The 18,305-nt window shown below is 43.8% G+C and overlaps 1 protein-coding gene across 1 annotated transcript in view; it reads right to left on the minus strand.

Moving 5' to 3' along the window:
- The window catches only part of LOC138248527 (cilia- and flagella-associated protein 337-like), a 513,680-nt gene that overhangs the window by 263,120 nt on the left and 232,255 nt on the right, over positions 1-18,305 (minus strand). Inside the window, exons 17-18 of the mRNA XM_069202182.1 lie at positions 7,805-7,911; positions 6,238-6,317 (exon numbers count right to left, since the gene is read on the minus strand). Coding sequence (XP_069058283.1) covers positions 6,238-6,317; positions 7,805-7,911 — 187 coding nt within the window. The remainder of the gene's footprint in view (positions 1-6,237; positions 6,318-7,804; positions 7,912-18,305) is intronic.

Genomic DNA, 18,305 nt, shown 5'->3' on the forward strand with positions numbered 1-18,305 from the left:
TGGGCGTGGTCTCCCCCATAGTTCTTCTGGACCCTGGTGTTCTCCCAGCAGTCTGCTTCCTGCGCAAGCTTCCTGGGGTCAGTCAGCTTGCTATCAATCAGGTGCTGGCACAGCTCCGGAAAACATAAACTGTACAAGTGCTCCCAAGCAATCAGATTGTAAAGCCCCTCATATGTAGTTACCTTACTAACCTTCACCCAACCATCCAGTGACCTGCAATAAGAATCAACACATTCCAACCAAGTTTGGGATTCCTTCTTCATGTAGGACCTAAACTTATCCTTGTACTGCTCAGGGGTAAGACCATACCTTGTAAGCAAGGCCTCCTTCATGCTAGAGTAGGTGAGATTCTGAGCATTCCCTAAGGCTGTCAGTGTATCCCTCCCATCTACCTCAAAGTGCTTCCACAGACCCGCCCCCAATTAGCTTCAGGGACCAGATTCATGTGGAGAGCAGACGCATACCCCTTGAACCACAAGTATATGTCATCCTCCCTCTTGTAATCTTTCACAAGGTCTTTAGGAATGTGCACCCTCCTCTCAGGCTGCACTGTAGGGTTGCTGCCACCATCTCTACTGGATTGGCTTCTATGATCCATCTCTCTCCAGCGAAGCTCATGAGCCATTGCTAACTTCCTCTCCTAAAAGGCTAGCCTTCTCTCCTCCAATTGGTACTCCCTTTCTGCCTGTCTGTCCTGTAGCTCTTCGGGTGTCAGACCCTTAGATGAGACACTGCTCCCTGCCCTGGAGACCTTCTCCCTGGACATAACAGGCCCACCCACAATACCATTGTGTACTAAACACTTTTTCTCCTCCTCCTCATCTCCCTCCTCCTCTGTATGCCCTTCAGTGCTCTTGGCTGTCACCCAGGCCTTCAGCGCCTTTTGCAGCTCCTCCTTCCTGGATGAGCTCTTAATGGGACAGTCAAAACTTTTACAGAACTGCTTCAACTGAGCCTTGGTATAACTCTCCAATTTCTCAAGGTCAAAGTCAGCTCAAACTGATGCATCTCCAGCTTGGGACATGATAACGATTCAAAATCAAGTGCAAAGTTCCAAAGGCAGAAAAACAAGTTCCCAAATGAAGTTCCAAAGAAAGTCAATCAAGGAATCAGCGAAAAAAATGGAAGTAGAACAAAAACAGTCTCAAAGAAAAAAAATCAAAAGATCACCAAACAAGTAGTATGTGGTCACGTAGTAGTCTGAACTTAAACAGTAGTGTACACTTAATCACTGTATGTCAAGTACAATACAAGCCCAAATCCCAACCGCTGATCACCAATGTTAGAAATGGGGTCTTTGGTTGACAGTCAGGTTACCCCCTGTTCGAGCAAGGACCCTCTCTCTAGTCAGGGTAAAAGAGAATCACCCTCAGCTAACCCCTGCTTACCCCCTCGGTGGCTTGGCAGAGCAGTAGGCTTAACTTCAGAGTCTTAGGTGTAAAGTATTTGTACCAACACACACAGTAACTTAATGAAAACACTACAAAATGACACAACACTAGTTCAGTAAAATAGGAAATATTTATCTAAACAAAGCAAGACCAAAATGACAAAAATCCGACATACACAAGTCAAGTTATGAATTTTTAAAGATAAAATTCAAAAATAGCGCTTAGAAACACAGAATGCTTCGATGAAGTGTTAACACGGTGTTGTGACGGAGTCATTCCCAACAAGCCGACACCAGCGGCGCTGGACACGGAGTCGTGTAGACCCCCAAGTATAGTACCTTCGGTGAAGAGTGAAAACAAGTCGATGCGCGAAGTCGGGGATTGCGGCGTCTGTGCGAAACATTGAATCTGTGCACTTCGAGCGGCATTGGTCACGACGTGGTGCGGCGACTTCCACGGAGTCACAGACTTCAGTGGGGCTGCAGCAGCATCGGGCCTGCGAAGTTCGTCGCGTTCCAGCGAAGATCACAGAGTCGGTTGCAGGCAGCGTCACCGGATTCAGCAGCGGTGTCGGTCCGAAGTCATCCAAAGTCGATTTCCTTGGATTTTCATCAGCTTTCTTTTCAAGGGCCCAGGGACAGGATAGGGCACCACTTGTCAGAGCAGGAGTCTCTCCAGAGACTCCAGGTTCTGGCAGAGAGAAGTCTTTGCCTGCCCTGAGGCTTCAAACAACAGGAGTCAAGCTCTACATCAAGCCCTTGGCGATTTCTTCACAAGATGGAAGGCACACAAAGTCCAGTCTTTGCCCTCTTACTCTGGCAGAAGTAGCAACTGCAGGATAGCTCCACAAAGCACAGTCACACGCAGGGCAGCATTTTTCCTCAGCTCTTCTCCAGGCAGAGGTTCCTCTTGATGGCCAGAAGTGATCTAAAGTCTGTGGTTTTGGGTGCCCTTCTTATACCCAATTTCTCCTTAGATGTACGCCTACTTCAAAGTAAAGTCTCTTTTGAGTGTAAAATCCTGCCTTTCCCATGCTAGGCCCCAGACACTCACCAGGGGGTCAGAGACGGCATTGTGTGAGGACAGGCATAGCCCCTTCAGGTGTGACTGACCACTCCTCCCCTCCCTCCTAGCACGATAGCTCATCAGGAAATGCGGACTACACCCCAGCTCCCTTTGTGTCACTGTCTAGTGTGAGGTGCAACCAGCCCAACTGTCAAACTGACCCGGACAGGGAATCCACATACAAGCAGAGTCACAGAAATGGTATAAGGAAGAAAATGCTCACTTTCTAAAAGTGGCATTTTCAAACACACAATCTTAAAATCAACTTTACTAAAAGATGTATTTTTAAATTGTGAGCTCAGAGACCCCAAACTCCACATGTCCATCCACTCCCAAAGGGAATCTACCCTTTAATCAGATTTAGTGCACTGTACTAGGGACTTCCTATTAAAACAAATATGCCAATCATGGATAAGCCAATTACATACACATTTTGTAAAGGAGCACTTGCACTTTAGCACTGGTTAGCAGTGGCAAAGTGCCCAGAGTAACAAAAACAGTAAAATCAGAGTCCAGCACACATCAACAACCTGGGGAACAGAGGCAAAAAGTTAAGGGAGACCAAACCAAGGATGAAGTCTAACAACAATGTTATGGTAAGGTTGGGAAACCAGAAGCATTCCGTGAGCCACAGTGGAAGGTATAATGTGGAGACAGAGTACAATGAAAGTGCAAACATGTTGCGTCAAGGGTCAAAAGAAAAAAACAACGGTTTATGGAAAATGTTGAGTAATTTTATGTTTATTTTTTATTTAAGATTCTTGTATATAGATGGTTTATGTTTTATGTTTGTTGCTCTGTAACCAGTGCTCAATTTCCTATTAAGGGAGATGTGTTATATATATTCTCATGTTTCTTAGCACTGCCTTTAGTGCATCTTCTGTGCATAGGCTTTGTTATGTTATCCATTGTGTTCTACATTCCATGGAGTAGGTTACCAGTGAAATGCAGGAAACCAGTCAGTTTAAGTTGTGTATGGTTGAAGACAGTTGCTGTGCTGCTGCAAATAAATTATTTTCACCAATTACTTTGTATACTGAGTTTCCTGAACAAATGTAGAATAGCCTAAACTATTCTCCCATTTCACAGGCTGGCCCCAGGTATAAATATTGGACCCTCAGACCAACTCTTGACTCCACTCCTAGACTATGAAGGACCCCTAGAAGGACCACTTTGTAATTTAGAGGACTGCCCTGCTGCTTCAGGGCTGCTTAGTACCTCAGAGCACCACCCTGCTGCTTGAAGCCTGCCTTGCGCTTCCAGGGGAATACTGTGCTGCTTGAGGCCTGCCAACCTTAAACCCACACAATGATCCTGGCTGAAGTGTGTCCTGTCCTCCAAGTGGTGCCCCACCAACCCTGAACCCTTGAAAGTAGTGCTAAAGATGTCCAAACAGCATAACATTCACAACTTGGGACTTAGTCAATTATCTTCTAAAAGTGAAACTGGCAGGAGACCAGGATCTTCCTACTGGGCGATTCACCCAAAGTGCATCGCCTGTCGGTCTGACTTCACAATAGCTCCTACACAGCAAATCTTGTTTCGGCTGCTCATTTTTGGAAGGGTATCCGGCCTTGTAGAGCCCTCATGAGCTGCAGCCTGAAGCTCCATCCCACTGGAAACTTTTAACTTCTAAAAAATTGACAAAGTCCGAACGTAGAAATCTTCAACGTGACTTAATCCAGTGGCTCCCCGAAGCTGATGCCTCTTCTTTAGACATTGCTGGCTACCTTGCTCTGGTGAACTTTACCTTCTCAGACATTGTTTTAAAAAAATGCTTCTAAGTTCAAAGCTAAGCTGAGACTGGGCCCAATTCACTCTGTATACATGAATCACGTTCCATTGCGGTTCACTATAATTTTCCACTTTGCCCTGGTCTTGAGCAAGGGCATGCTTGTGGTTATCGCTTCAATCATTTAGACACTATTTTTCACTGAAAACTTAATTGTGGTTGTTGCTTGAGAAGGGTTTACACCCCCCTCAACCATTAACCCAGTTTCCTATAAGTAGCTACAAGTAATTACCAGGGGCTAAGCTCATTCAAGCACTCTTCCCATCACTTTTCTGTTTCTTAATAAATGTATAGTAATAATATTAAAAATAATAGTAATAACCCAGCACTCATCCATCAAATCACAACTAAACATCCATACATCCATCTGTTCACATCTGCTTCCTCCCACCTTTACAACCACACCTGTACATCTTCCCATGCACCATCCACTGAACGTATCCATTCAACCATTTAATCACTCAGGTATAAAACCGAACACCTATTAATAAATCCATGCATCCGTTCAACATTCACCTGTGTTCGCATGTGTCCTTCTATGTGTTGTTTGACTTCATGTATATCAACGTGTGTTGTCTTTGCGCGTGTGTGAATTTTTCCACCTGGGAACTGTGTGCATATGGGTGCCTGAATGTTTTTCTGTTTCTGTATCTAAGAATCTCACCAAATATGGACATTACCACAAAGAATACAAGATGTTTTTTAAAACAATCTGCGACCGAGCAGGTCATGCAGCCTTAACACTCCGCAATAATATTCAGAACCAATGGAATGATAACCCGCCTCATCGTTTATATCTCAAAAGTGTTTATTTTATCAGTTTGTATAGGAAGGCTCCATGGAATAGAAGCCTTGGAGCTAACTAATCAGGACTTCTAACACATGGAATTTGTGTTGACTAGAATCTGTTTTAACACTTCCCCGACAAGCTTATGGTGTTCCCAAGTAGGTCTCCGTCCAACACAGTCACAGTATGTGATGGTCAATATGTGTCAAAGTAAGGTCACAAGAGATGCTCGTCCTATTTGAACAGTCTCCTATGGCACCAAAGAAAAGGCATTCATCATTTTAGTCTTAACAAACCTCGGCACGTATGTAAGTTAATTTGAGGGTGTCCTCATTTACTTAATATGGTTGTTTTTTTCACATGTTGTTCAGGTGTCCCTGTCTGGCGATGTGACTCTTTTTGCATTGTGTCTATGTTGTGCCTTCACGTGCCAGTAGCACGTGCAGACTCTTCTAAAATTAATTTTATGGTATTAGCAGTGCTTACATTTTTTTAAATTAATGAGTGCTGGTTCCCAAAGCTCTGCTCAAGCGCACCGACTCCCAATGCTGCATACTCCTGAATCCACCACAGGCCACGTTAATTCGCTGCCAGACACTCCCCGCCCTTTTATCTCTCTCTTATGGGCACCTGCTTTCTTCCTTTGTGAAAGTTTTTCGTCTTCCTCTTCCTTTCCCTGTGGTGTATTTTGTTTTCTCTTCCTCTAGGGGAGTGTCTGACGAGCTAAAATAAGTGCAGAAGCCCAGAAATTAGTTCTGCTGGCCCCCACTAGTCACCCCAGCTCAAATTAAGCACTAAAGAACAAACGTGCAAAAAGTGAAACTCTACCAATTGTGGAAATGCGCACAATAAGCTAAGCCGTGGCTATGTATACTTTGATACAGATAATACCATATTGGACATAAACTTTAACACGCTAAGTGAAAACTTGATTTCATTAGGTGTGTTTTAGTTTTGCGTTGAACATAAGAGTTCCAGTTGAAGTGTTCATTCATTTTCAGTTACATAACATAACCTGTTAGGAGTATTTTTTTTGATCTTGCTTCAAGCTGGTCAGTAAAACACAGTTTTAAATGACACGAGTTAACTTCAAATGTATTCCTTCTACGTAACAGTATCTAAACCACCGACTCTGGTATGACAACTGTGCTGATTCTGCCAAACTGGCAGTGTACTTGCGCGTCTGCAGTTCTTGTACGTACCAGTTTTTAAAGTGTGCAAACAATGTCCATTGTTATAATTCCATATTTTTAAACATCCGTCTCTTCCTCCACTCACCAACCTGAAGAAAGATTATCAATAAATACATTAAATTGAAATAAATGTGTATGAGTTGCGTAAATGCGTTAAACAGAGATACCGATTTAGTAACAAGTAAAGAGACTTTTTTGCATTACTGCACAGGGGCAAATGTACTTATTTTTCATGCAGCACGGTGCAGCAATTAGATGTGTTGCGCTAGGGGGAAGCCGCAGAGGAGAGTTCTATCTACATAGATTGCCTGACTGCTGCTACCATCACTGCACGGTGCACATCCTCGCACCATTGTGCAGATGTGTGCGTGGCTGTCTGGCTGAGGGCTTGTGATGGAAGCATATCCTTCATGTACACATTTCTAGGCCTAGATGAATTCAGAAGTATCCACTGAATTGGATGTGTGCTGTGCTCTTCAGCACACATGGAATGCACGGGTTATTTTGAGAAATTAACACATTTCCCCTTGTTAATGAATGCTTTAAGGAGGTGTTAGCTTTTGATGCAAGCCCAGTATGAGTATCTCAGTAGATCAAGCTTTGCATCAAAAGCTGTAGGTGTTTGCGCTAGTCGACTCTAGCAGTGATTTTTAAGCTGCTGAAATGAATACTTCTCATGTAACAAACCAAGGCTGTGGATCTGACAGCCAGCCTCTAGATGGCGCCTTCAGCTAACACTTTTGAGGCAAGAAGACGTACCTGACATCGCGCTTCTGCAATGCGTACACGTAAGAACAACATGCAAACGTTGGTAAAATAACGAAGAAACGGTCAAATTGCGACAGTTCAATGAAATAAGGCCGCATCTGGACGATTACCTAGATTTAGCCGTTGTAAACCCTCCATTACTTGCACCATGATTAGTATCAGCTGGTGACAAATACAATGCACACTTAGCGTGCCGTTGGGTAGCCCTATAGCCTACAACAGTTAGATATATCCTAACACTTATTTGTACATGACCTTGATAAAATCTACCCAGGGTTATTTAATTAGTTTTAAGCTTACTCTTTAAATGTCAACTGATGCATTTCTAGCTGTCTGCCCACAAAGACGCCCTACGTAAAGAGCAAACTACTATCTATGTTCTGCATGTTCCTAAATGTTTCAAATTAATTTCTGGTACTATGAGGCGAAGAATCGTTTTTATTCAATTAATAATAATACATTTTATGTAATTAATGGCCATTACTTCTTGAACGATTACTTGCACACATTCGTGATGGCCTATGCCCCAGAAGCCCCATTCAATTCATTTTAAGGCTGTCTCTATAAATGTTTCTGGTATTGCCGGCTCCCAGAGGTTTGGAATTGATTTTTTGCACAGGAAGCTGATGAGCTGTTCTTATTAGTTCAATATTTTTAACTGTTAATTGCCATTATAATTGTGAGATTGTTTTGTTGTATGGCTTACATGTGCATAGCTGAAACAATAACGCATAAAGGGACTACAACTGCGCTGCGTCCAGAAAAATACATTGCTAATGCATTTATCACCAAAACAGCAAATACATACCTTCTTCCACTGAGGTCAAAGGTCATACAGGTTATTCCAGCGCCCCCGTGGGCGTCGCAGAACTCAAACACCTGCTTTCCACTTTCAAAATCCCAGACTCTGAGCACCTTTAGTTTCAGGGAAGAAAAATCAGTGTGGGCATATAATGCGGGTACGAGTAGACTATAGAGAGTTACAGTAGAGAGTAGACAGGTTACTCATTCATTTACTATGGACAATAATCAATACTGAGTAATCACGTCAGTTGTTGCCACTTAACAACTTGTACTCATTGACTGGAGTTCTTTGACTTCATGTGACAACCTACAGCATTATGGTAGCTGTATTCTTGGTTTGCTCTAATTGAACAGATTAGAATAATGCACCTGATAACAAATATTTAAAAATTAAAAGTCCAGGACTAAAACCAGTGCCAGTGATGATATGCGGTAGGCGGATACCCCTCAAGCTCAGCTATTGTCATGAAATAGACACCAGATTCATAACTGCTGCCTGCGGCGGTAGCTATCCCGAGTTTCTTTTTAAGTTCATTGTTTCATATGAAGTTCAGTAACTAAATCCATAGGAAAATAGGTAGCAAACTAAAATAAATACTAAATATATTAAAAAAGAACTATTATACAATAAAAAGTCAGTTCGATGGATGACAAAAAAACAATCGAAGGATAGGAAATCCTATATATTATCATGCTTCAGAAGTCCTACATCATCCAGTTGTTCTAATTTGTATGTAGAATATATGATACAAACCATATAGCATATTTCACATGAACCTCAGGACAAGAAGCCTTCCTAGAACTGCTAAAAAGTACCTCAGGTTCGGTAATCTCGATCCAGGCGGAGGTAGGAGTTTGCACCCAAACTGAGATTACAACGCATGAGTAAAATACCAAACTTTTTCCCCGCCCACATTTTGTCAAGGAAAATCCAGCAGTATTTGTGTGGGGAAAATAGACACATTTCAAAAGTGGGGCTGGAGGCACAGTATAAATACCACACGACAGGATGGGTAGGATGGTGAAAAAAGAGGTATCACTTTGTATCAAGACTAGTAGCATTGTTGTTGCAACTATGGCATGTGGTAGGAAGGGCAAAGTGCTCCCAAGGAAGCCCTATAAAAACATACTTAGTTTTTTTTTAACAAATTAGGAACTGAGCAAGGAATCGACTGAGCTGCTTCTCAATCAATCAATTAATCAATAAAATCTTCATTCGGCCTGATGTGGCCATGGAAGACATAAATCAGAACAAAACATCAGATATTCAAATGATGGTTGCTTCTGAAATGTCACCAGTCCAACAATCGGATTCTTAATTCTCGTAAAAAAAATTCAAGCGATGGTATTTGCATGATAAATTGTCTTCATATTCTAAACCAAGATATGTATAATTTTAGCTCTAAATGACACCTTACAATGACCCATTATAGTTACATTTCTTCCTCACATAGTGAGTTGTGATTAACCATAATTTAAATTTGATTTATTTACTTTTATCCAGACTTCATTGCCCAAATAAAAGATCAACTAAAAGAACAATACACAACTTCAGTTAAAATAATTTGAATTATGCTTTAACCCCTTCGCTGCTAGGCGTTTTTCCCCCTCAGTTGGCAAGCCTTTTTTGTGCTATTTGGGGCAGTCCACGGTTAGGCCCTTATAACCTTTTCTCCACATAAGCTACCCATGCCAAATTTGCATCCTTTTTTTCCAACATCCTAGGGATTCTAGAGGTACCCAGACTTTGTGGGTTCCCCTGAAGGAGACAAAGAAATTAGCCAAAATACAGCGATTTTTTTGTTTTAAATGGGAAAAAAGGGCTGCAGAAGGAGTATTGTGTTTTTTTCCCTGAAAATGGAACCAACAAAGGGTTTGTGGTGCTGAAAACACCAGCTTCCCAGCTTTCAGGAACAGGCAGACTTGAATTAGAAAACCCAATTTTTCAACACAATTTGTTGCATTGTACAGGGACATACCCCATTTTTACTATTGTTTGTGCTTTCAGCCTCTCTCCAGTTAATGACAGAAATGGGCGTGAAACTAATGCTGGATTCCAGACAGCTAAACATTTCTTTAAAGTAGACAAAATTCTGAATTCAGCAATAGGTAATTTGTGTAGATCCTACAAGGTTTTCCCACAGAAAATAACAGCTGAAATAAACAAACATTGAAATTGAGGTAAAAAAATGCAATTTTTCTCAATGTTTTACTCTGTAACTTTTTCCTGCAATGTCAAATTCTTTAAAGCAATATACCGTTACATCTGCTGGACTCTTCTGGTTGTGGGGATATATAGGACTTGTAGATTCATCAAGAACCCTAGGTACCCATAGCCAATAAATGATCTGCACCTTGCAATGGGTTTTCCTTCTATACCGGATATACAGCAATTCATTTGCTGAAATATAATGAGTGAAAAATAGGTATCAAGAAAACCTTTGTATTTCCAAAATGGGCACAAGATAGGGTGTTGGAAGCAGTGGTTATTTGCACATCTATGAATTCCGGGGTGCCCATACTAGCATAAGAATTACAGGGTATTTCTCAAATAGACGTCTTTTTTAGAGAAAAACAACGGGCAATAACACTTGTTTTGCTATTCTGTGTTCCCCAAGTCTCTGGATGTAAATGGTACCTTACTTGCATGGGTAGGCCTAATGCTCGCGACAGGAAACGCAACATGGACACATCACATTTTTACATTGAAATCTGACATGTTTTTTGCAAAGTGCCTAGCTGTAGATTTTTGCTTCGAGCTCAGCCGGCACCTAGGGAAACCTACCAAACCTGTGCATTTTTGAAAAATAGACACCTAGGGGAATCCAGGTTGGGGTGACTTGTGGAGCTCTCACCAGGTTCTGTTACCCAGAATCCTTTGCAAACCTAAACATTTGGCCCAAAAAACACCTTTTCCTCACAGAGAGGAGCCACAAATTTCCTTCCACCCAGCGTTCCCCCAAGTCTCCCAATAAAAATGGTACCTCACTTGTGTGTGTAGGCCTAGTGCTCGCGAAAGGAAATGCCCCAAAACACTATGTGGACACATCAAAATGATCAAATACTAAATTACTTGTTATTGCGGGGTGGAGGGGACCTGCGTTTTTGGTCCTGGGCTCAGCAGCCATATTGGGAAACCTACCAAGCCCAAACATTTCTGAAAACTAGACACCCGAGGGAATCCAAAGAGGTGTGACTTGCATGGATCCCCCAATGTTTTCTTACGCAGAATCCGAAGTAAACCTCAAATTTAGCTCAAATATCACATTTTCCAATATTTCTGTGGGGGATCACCGCACCAGGACAAATTTCCTACCACCCAACGTTCCCCTCAGTCTCCTGGTAAAAATGATACCTCACTTGTGTAGGTGGGCCAAGTGCCTGTGACAGGGAAGAGCCAAAAACATGTCGAAATTGAGAGGGAACCAAAGCGGGTCCAAAAGGGCAGTTTGAAAAAAATAATTTTTAGGCTGACATGTGGGGCAGAATTTCTATCGGTATAGATGAGGCAATGCTGGGTGGTAGGAATGTTGTGGATTCCTGCAGATTCGGGAAGGTTCCATCACAAAAATGTGGAAAAAAATAGACATTTCCAGCAAAGTTCGAGTTTTGCAGGGCATTGTGGGTAAGAAAATGGTGCGGGGTGCATGTGAAGCACATCACACTGGACTCACCCAGATGTTTAGTTTTCAGATGTGTCTAGGTCTTGTGGATTTTTCTACATGGCAGCATCCCAAAGTCCAAAAAGTGCAGCCCTCACCATTCCAAGTGGGACAATTTTGAGAGTTAGCCAAGCTCTCATGGCCCAAATGTAAAACCAAAACCCAAAATAATCAAATGTCCTCTTGCTTGCCGTGGAATAAGATGTGTTAGTGTGCAGGGGAGAGCTGAAAGACTGCTACTACCTTCATTTGGGGTGGGAGCATAACCATGCCCATACTGGTTTGTAGCCACCACCACACATTTTATTTTAATTCCCTGGCATCTAGTAGACTTTCTGCCACCCAGGGTGTGGATTGGGGTAACTGCCCCATCTGCTCACTGGTGGGCAGAACAACTTTGGCCTCAGTTATTTGGGGTGGGGGTATGGCCATACAAGCCTCTTATTGTGGAAAAACAAATCTTTCCTGGTCTCTGGTGGGCTTTCTGCCCCCATTGGGGGCAGATGAGCCTTCCAAAAATAAGTTGATCAAACAGTAATGTGGCCCCATGGGGAACGACCCTTGCCCAAGGGGCTGCCCTCCCAAACAAAACACACACATACACACACACCAATCCCTGGTGCCTAAGTGGTTTCTGCCCCCCCAGGGGCAGATCGGCTTAATAGAAATAGGCCGATCTGCCCCCTAGGGGGGCACAAATGGCCTAAAAACAATTTGCCCCCCCCCCCCTATCGAGCTCCCCTTATCAGCAGAAAAGGCCTAATAAAAAAAGTACCCCCCCTGGGGAGCGACCCTTGCCTAAGGTGTCACTCCCCTTATCAATATAAATAAGAATAAAAAACTACCTGGTGCCTAGTGGCTTCAGCCGCCCCGGGTGCAGATCAGCCTAATTAATATAGGCCGCCCTGCCCGCAGGGGGGCAGAAAAGGCCTAATAAAAAATTGCCCCACCGGGGAGAGACCCTTGCCTAAGGGCTCACTCCCCTTATCAATATAAATACAAATGAAAAAAATCCCTGGTGTCTAGTGGCTTCTGTCCCCGGGGGCAGAAAAGGCCTAATAAAATAATTACCCCCCTTCGAGTGACCCTTGCCTCAGGGGTCACTCCTCTTATCAATATATAAACAAATAAAAAACATCCCTGGTGCCTAATGGCTTCTGCCCCCCCGAGGGCAGACCTGCCTTATTAATATAGGCCGATCTGCCCCCAGGGGGGCAGAAATGCCCTTAAATAAAATGCCCACCTTGGTTAGCGGCCCTTGCCCAAGGGGCCACTCCTCTTATGACAATTTCAAAACAAACAAAAATATTCCCTGGCGTCTAGTGGCTTCCTGCAGAACGATCGCTATGTGATCGTGCTGCAGGAATGCACAGAGAGACAAGAAAAGGGAAGGAAAGGCCTTTCCTTCCCTTTTCATGCCTCTCTGCCTCCCCTGACCCCTGTACTGAGGAGAAACAAATCAGTTTCTCCTCAGTTGCGCTGGAAGCGTTGCTTCCAGCGCAATGGGAGTTGACCTCTGATGAGGTCAGCGTGCATTGGCGTTCAGACGTCATCAGATGTCACTGGAGGGGGTGGGGGGTCGTGGTGGAAGGGGAGTGATTCCCCTTCCAGCCCTGCCCTGGGGCGGAGGCCCTCGGGGGGAGCACCAGTGCTTCTCCTGAGGGCCTCTAGCAGGACGTAATGGTTAAGTCTGTGGCGTCTCAGCGCCGTGCCACCGGATATAACCATTACGTCCGTGGCGGGGAAGGGGTTAAACCTTTTAAATGTATCCAGCATCTTGGCATTGAATCAATTTTTATCTCTCCTTTACAAATTTCCTTTATAGACAGTCCAATCGTAATGGCAACAATCCTTGATCCTAGGTTCAAACATACTGTAAAGCAGCATTAACCCTAAGCAATCCTGTTGTTTTAAAAAATGGTTTTAAAAGATTGCTCACCTGTGCTAGAATGCCTAGACACATAAGGAAAGAAAACGTGTGCCAACTCATTTGGAGCATTTATAAGTCACTCCTAAGGCAGGCATACTGAGCCCTAAAGACAGGGTCATCATAGTAAGTAGATAGACATATCTTTAAATATCTTATCATGTCTGGCTAGCGAAAACCCTGCATTGTCATTTTTACTAAGGTAAGGCTAGAAACAAAATTGGCGAGTAAAGAGTTAATGTTTACAACTCAGCATTCTAACTTCTATGATGGAAGTACTAAAGTCGATACTTCAAAGGAATCCAGCAATGAATCTGACTTGTTGCTCCGGACAAATGTACTTTTTGTACAAATGGCAACTTTAGAAAGTTGCCACTTTGTTGCTCAAAATTTCTAGTAGCCATTTATGGTTGCACATAAGCTGCTACCCTCAAGGTACCCTTCTGCTATCCTCCCGGGAAGAGAAACAGAGGGCCTACCAAGGGAAGAAGTGTGACGTCTTCCTGGCAGGATGGCCAGAATGGATGTAAACCCAAAAGGTGAGCTTCAAAGGGAAAGCCACATTTGAAGGGCAAATGTTAGTAAGGGAACAGTCCAACCCGAACTGCCAGGTCAAATCTACCCTGAACCAGAATTTAAGCACCCCATGCCGACTTCGCCCTTGTTATGGGCTCTTCAGGTGAATATAGCTTGGTTCTGTGGCACAGTGACCCCGGGACCCATGTCTAGGCATACCCGGCACACTTAGGGCATCAAGGACCCAATGTATGACTTTTTATTTTGCAACTCGCAATTTGCGATCTATTTGCAATTTACAAATTGCGAGTCGCAAAACAAATTATACAACAGTGTTAACCACACTGTTTGCGATTCCCAAATGGGTCACAAGGGATCTGCCTCATGAATATCCATGAGGCAGGTCGCAATTTGTGACCCATTTGGGAATGGATGCAATCACAGGGATGGTGGCCAGCTGGGGTCAGCAGACCTCCATGTCTATGACTGCTTTTCAATAAAGTTTTTTTTTTTTTAAATGCAGCCCATTTTCTTACAAAAGGGAAGGGGTCTTATCGGAACCCCTTCCCGTTTAAGAATGGGTTAGCACCAAATTAAAATTGGTGTTAACTGTGATTGTTTTGCAACCGCATTCACGGTCCCAAAACAATCATACATCCCCCTTCGAGTCGCAGTTAGGAAGGGACACCCTTGGGACGCCCCTTCCTAATTGCGAGTCGCAATCCCTATTCTGCAAGTCAGTAACTGGATATGGACTTGCAAAATAGGGATGGTACATTGTACAAGGCCATTTTGCGTTTGCAAACGGTGACCTGTACTTTGCTAATAAGCCCATAACTAAAGTGAAACCCATCCTGGGTTGCTGGTGATCCAGTTCAGGGAGGACCTGGTATGGCAGTTCGGGCTGGACTGTTCCAGAGGAGCTGGGTCAAGACTGACTTGCATATAGCTGGGTCCAAACTGAGGTGACATAGAATGCAAAATACAATGGATTGGTATATGGCCCTAGTAATTACCTGTGACTGTGATTAATTCAAGCATTCCATCCATCATTTTTTGTATACACTGACGGCAGATAAGAGTCATGCTGTGGCTCAGCTATGCTTAAATTGTTAGAGCGTTGAATAAACATTCTCTGCCAAACAATCTGGTACCATCTAAGGGTATGGCCATCAAGGATGCTTGGACATCTGAACACACATTTGATCTCATCCGGGTGTGCTGTTAAAGAACAACCCTCTGGGCAATAGCTCTGTGGTGTCCAAACCAGCACTCAAGATATACTTCACTTTGTCCTGTTCAACATGTATAATTTGCACCAGTGAGGCTCTGGAGACTTCTGAGATGGCTGATAAGATTTCGTAGACCATGCCCATCAAGCATTGTTGTACCTGCCCAGAAGACACATTATGCTCATAGTTCTTATAGATAAACTAGCCATAGACAACATTCTCTTTTTGAAGGCACATTTTGACTCACTATCAGGATGGTTGGTCGTAGAGGCAGTAGGAGGAACTTTAGTTAGTGCTTGGGTTCTGCTCTCCACTTAAGTTCCTAGCTCTCCAGCTGAGACAATGTTAAAGCTGAACACTGAGTTCATCTCCCCGGACATTTCTGCTTGAGGGGCACCTTGGCAGATTCTCTGCTGCATTAATTTAAAGAATTTCCTTACATTCCAGGAATACTTCAAAGAATTTTCTTGTATTCTTGAAACTCTTCAACCTCTTCAACCTCTTCCAGCAGTGTCTTCGGAGGCCTCAGGTTAGAGATTAGATAGGTAGAGTTACATTTATTTGTTTGGCTTGTGAAACTACTGTTGGATTTTTAAACTGTCCCTTATGCCTATGTTCTGAGGCTTTGCCTCAACTTCTAAATTGTGTTGCAACAACTGGTTCTTGGGCCCTCAAATGATTTACAAATTGTGAACAAACGTTTGCTTATTTCTTTTCAGTATCTCAAGTTGTGGAACTTTGACAACTTTGGATATGTCATCAAACAGGACCAATCTCACCACAGTTCCTTTGGCTCTAGCAAGATAAAGTAGAAAAAAGCTGTCACATGTGAGAGGCTGTAGAACTCCCAAGACAGCCTCCATTTGATGAAAGTTGTGTGACTATGTCAAACCTGACAGCCTTGGGGTGGCCATTCCCAAACTTTTTGCCTGTCACCCTCTACTTTTTTTACACTGTTTCTGTTGGTTTTAGGACTCTGTGTACTTTACCACTGCTAACCACTGCTAAAATGCATGTGCTCTCTCCACCAATAACCTGGTAACATTGGCTCCTACCCAATTGGCATATTTAATTTGCTTGTAAGTCCCTGGCCTGTAAATTAAATGCTACTAGTGGGCCTGCAGCACTGATTGTGCCACTCACATAAGTAGTTCCTTAACCATGTCTCAGGCCTGCCATTGCAAGGCCTGTGTGTGCAGTTTCACTGCCACTTCAATTTGACATTTAAAACTACTTGCCAATCCTTAAATTCCTCTTTTCTACATATAAGTCACCCCAAAGGTAGGCCCTAGGTAACCCAAAGGGCAGAGCGCTATGTAAGTAAAAGGCAGGACATGTACCTAATGTGTTTTACATGTCCTGGTAGTGGAAAAATCACAAAGTCGTTTTCCACTACTGTGAGGCCTCTCATAGACTAGCATTAGAACTGCCCTCATATACTTTTGAGTGGTAGTTCTGATCTGGAAGGAGAAGCCAGGTCATATTTAGTATGGCCAGAGTGGTGTCAGAAAATTTTGCAAATGACACTATTAGAAAGTGGGCATTTCTCTGCACTTACTACCATCTGTGCCTTACAGCCTGTCTCCAATCCGTGCCTGGTCTGTGCTGGCTCCCTGTGTGCATTCCACCCAGACAACCACACACACAGGACACTCAGTCACATCTGCATTCATCTGCATACTGAATAGGTCTTCCTGGGCAGGAAGAGTGGAGAGGCTCACACTTACATTTCAAAGGACAGTGGTCTGCCCTCACACAAAGGTCGGATAACCCCCCCACAGGGACCCTGTCAGACAGGACTGGGCTGAAACTTGTGCACTTCAAAACCGCTCTTTGAAATTTCCCCCATTTCAAAGGCATTTTTTGGTATATAAACTGGGTCTCTGACCCCCCAAATCAGACACTTCTGGATCTACACCTGAACTCTGTCAGAAGACCTGCCTGGCTGCCCAAAGGACTCATCTGGACTGCTTTGCTGAGAAGGACTGCTGCCCTGCTCCCTGCTGACCTCTAACTGTGCTGCGCGGAGTTTGCCTTCCCCAAAAGTGCTCTCCAAGGGCTTGGATTGAGCTTGCCTCCTGTTTGGAAGTCTCAGGGACAGCAAAGACTTTGACTACTCTCTTTTAGCTAGTTTTCCGACTTCAGTGACACCTGGAACGATGTCAGCGACCCCAGCACCAACGCAGCAGCCTGTTCCTGCTCTGTGGACATCACTGCACGCAACAACCGTGGCCTGCAATGCAAGTCCGACGTTGCCACAACACCACTGATGTCACACAGGGTCATTGCAACACTACGAAGTAGACACATCACGTCTTGACTGGCTGGAACCAACGACCAGGCTGGGTCACAGCGAACTGGTGCATTACCACAATCCCTGCACCAGCTCCCCCTGCAACGGGACAGAACCGACGCCTCACCTCCCCTTGCCTTGCAGTGCGGAACCAATGCCTCATCTCCCTGGATGCTGTAAGGGACTGACGCTGCACCGGCCCTAGCGACGTCGCATCTCCCCGACTCCCTGCGTCGTCTTTGTTTTTTTGTGTTCAAAAGGTACTGTACCTGGGGGTTCGTGTGACTCTGTGACCGGCACCTGTGTTGTCAGATTATCGGGAAGACTCCGTCAACTACGCCGTGATAGCCCCAGTTGGAGATATTGTGTTTCTAAGCACTTTAGTGGGATTTCATCTTTAAAAATTGTACAGTGGGTTTTAATTTTTTCAACAATATTTTATTCAGATAAAAACCCTGTGTGGTGGTATTTTTGTGGTGTTTTCACTGTGTTACTGTATAACTTCTGCAGAAATACTTTACACATTGCCTTCTAAGTTAAGCCTGACTGCTCAGTGCCAAGCTAGCGGAGAGTGGGCATGGGATGATTTGGATTGTGTTGTGACTTACCCTGACTAGGATTGTGGTCCCTATTTGGACAACTAGAAACCCCATTTCTAACAGACTACAACTAGACAACATCTTTTGTGTGCCTTCTTTCACAGTCCTATCCTCCTTCTTCCCTCTCTGTGGTCAGTATTGAGTACTGTCTTGGATATGTTCAACAGGAAACCAGTGGGTTCAGTGTAAATCCTGCAGCATTATTTGGATCTACAAGTTAGTGGTAACTTGAGTCTGACAGCACATGTGCAAAGCAAGGTGTAACTCATGAGAATG

This window comes from Pleurodeles waltl, chromosome 8 (assembly GCF_031143425.1).
Source record: "Pleurodeles waltl isolate 20211129_DDA chromosome 8, aPleWal1.hap1.20221129, whole genome shotgun sequence".
Lineage (NCBI taxonomy): Eukaryota > Metazoa > Chordata > Amphibia > Caudata > Salamandridae > Pleurodeles > Pleurodeles waltl.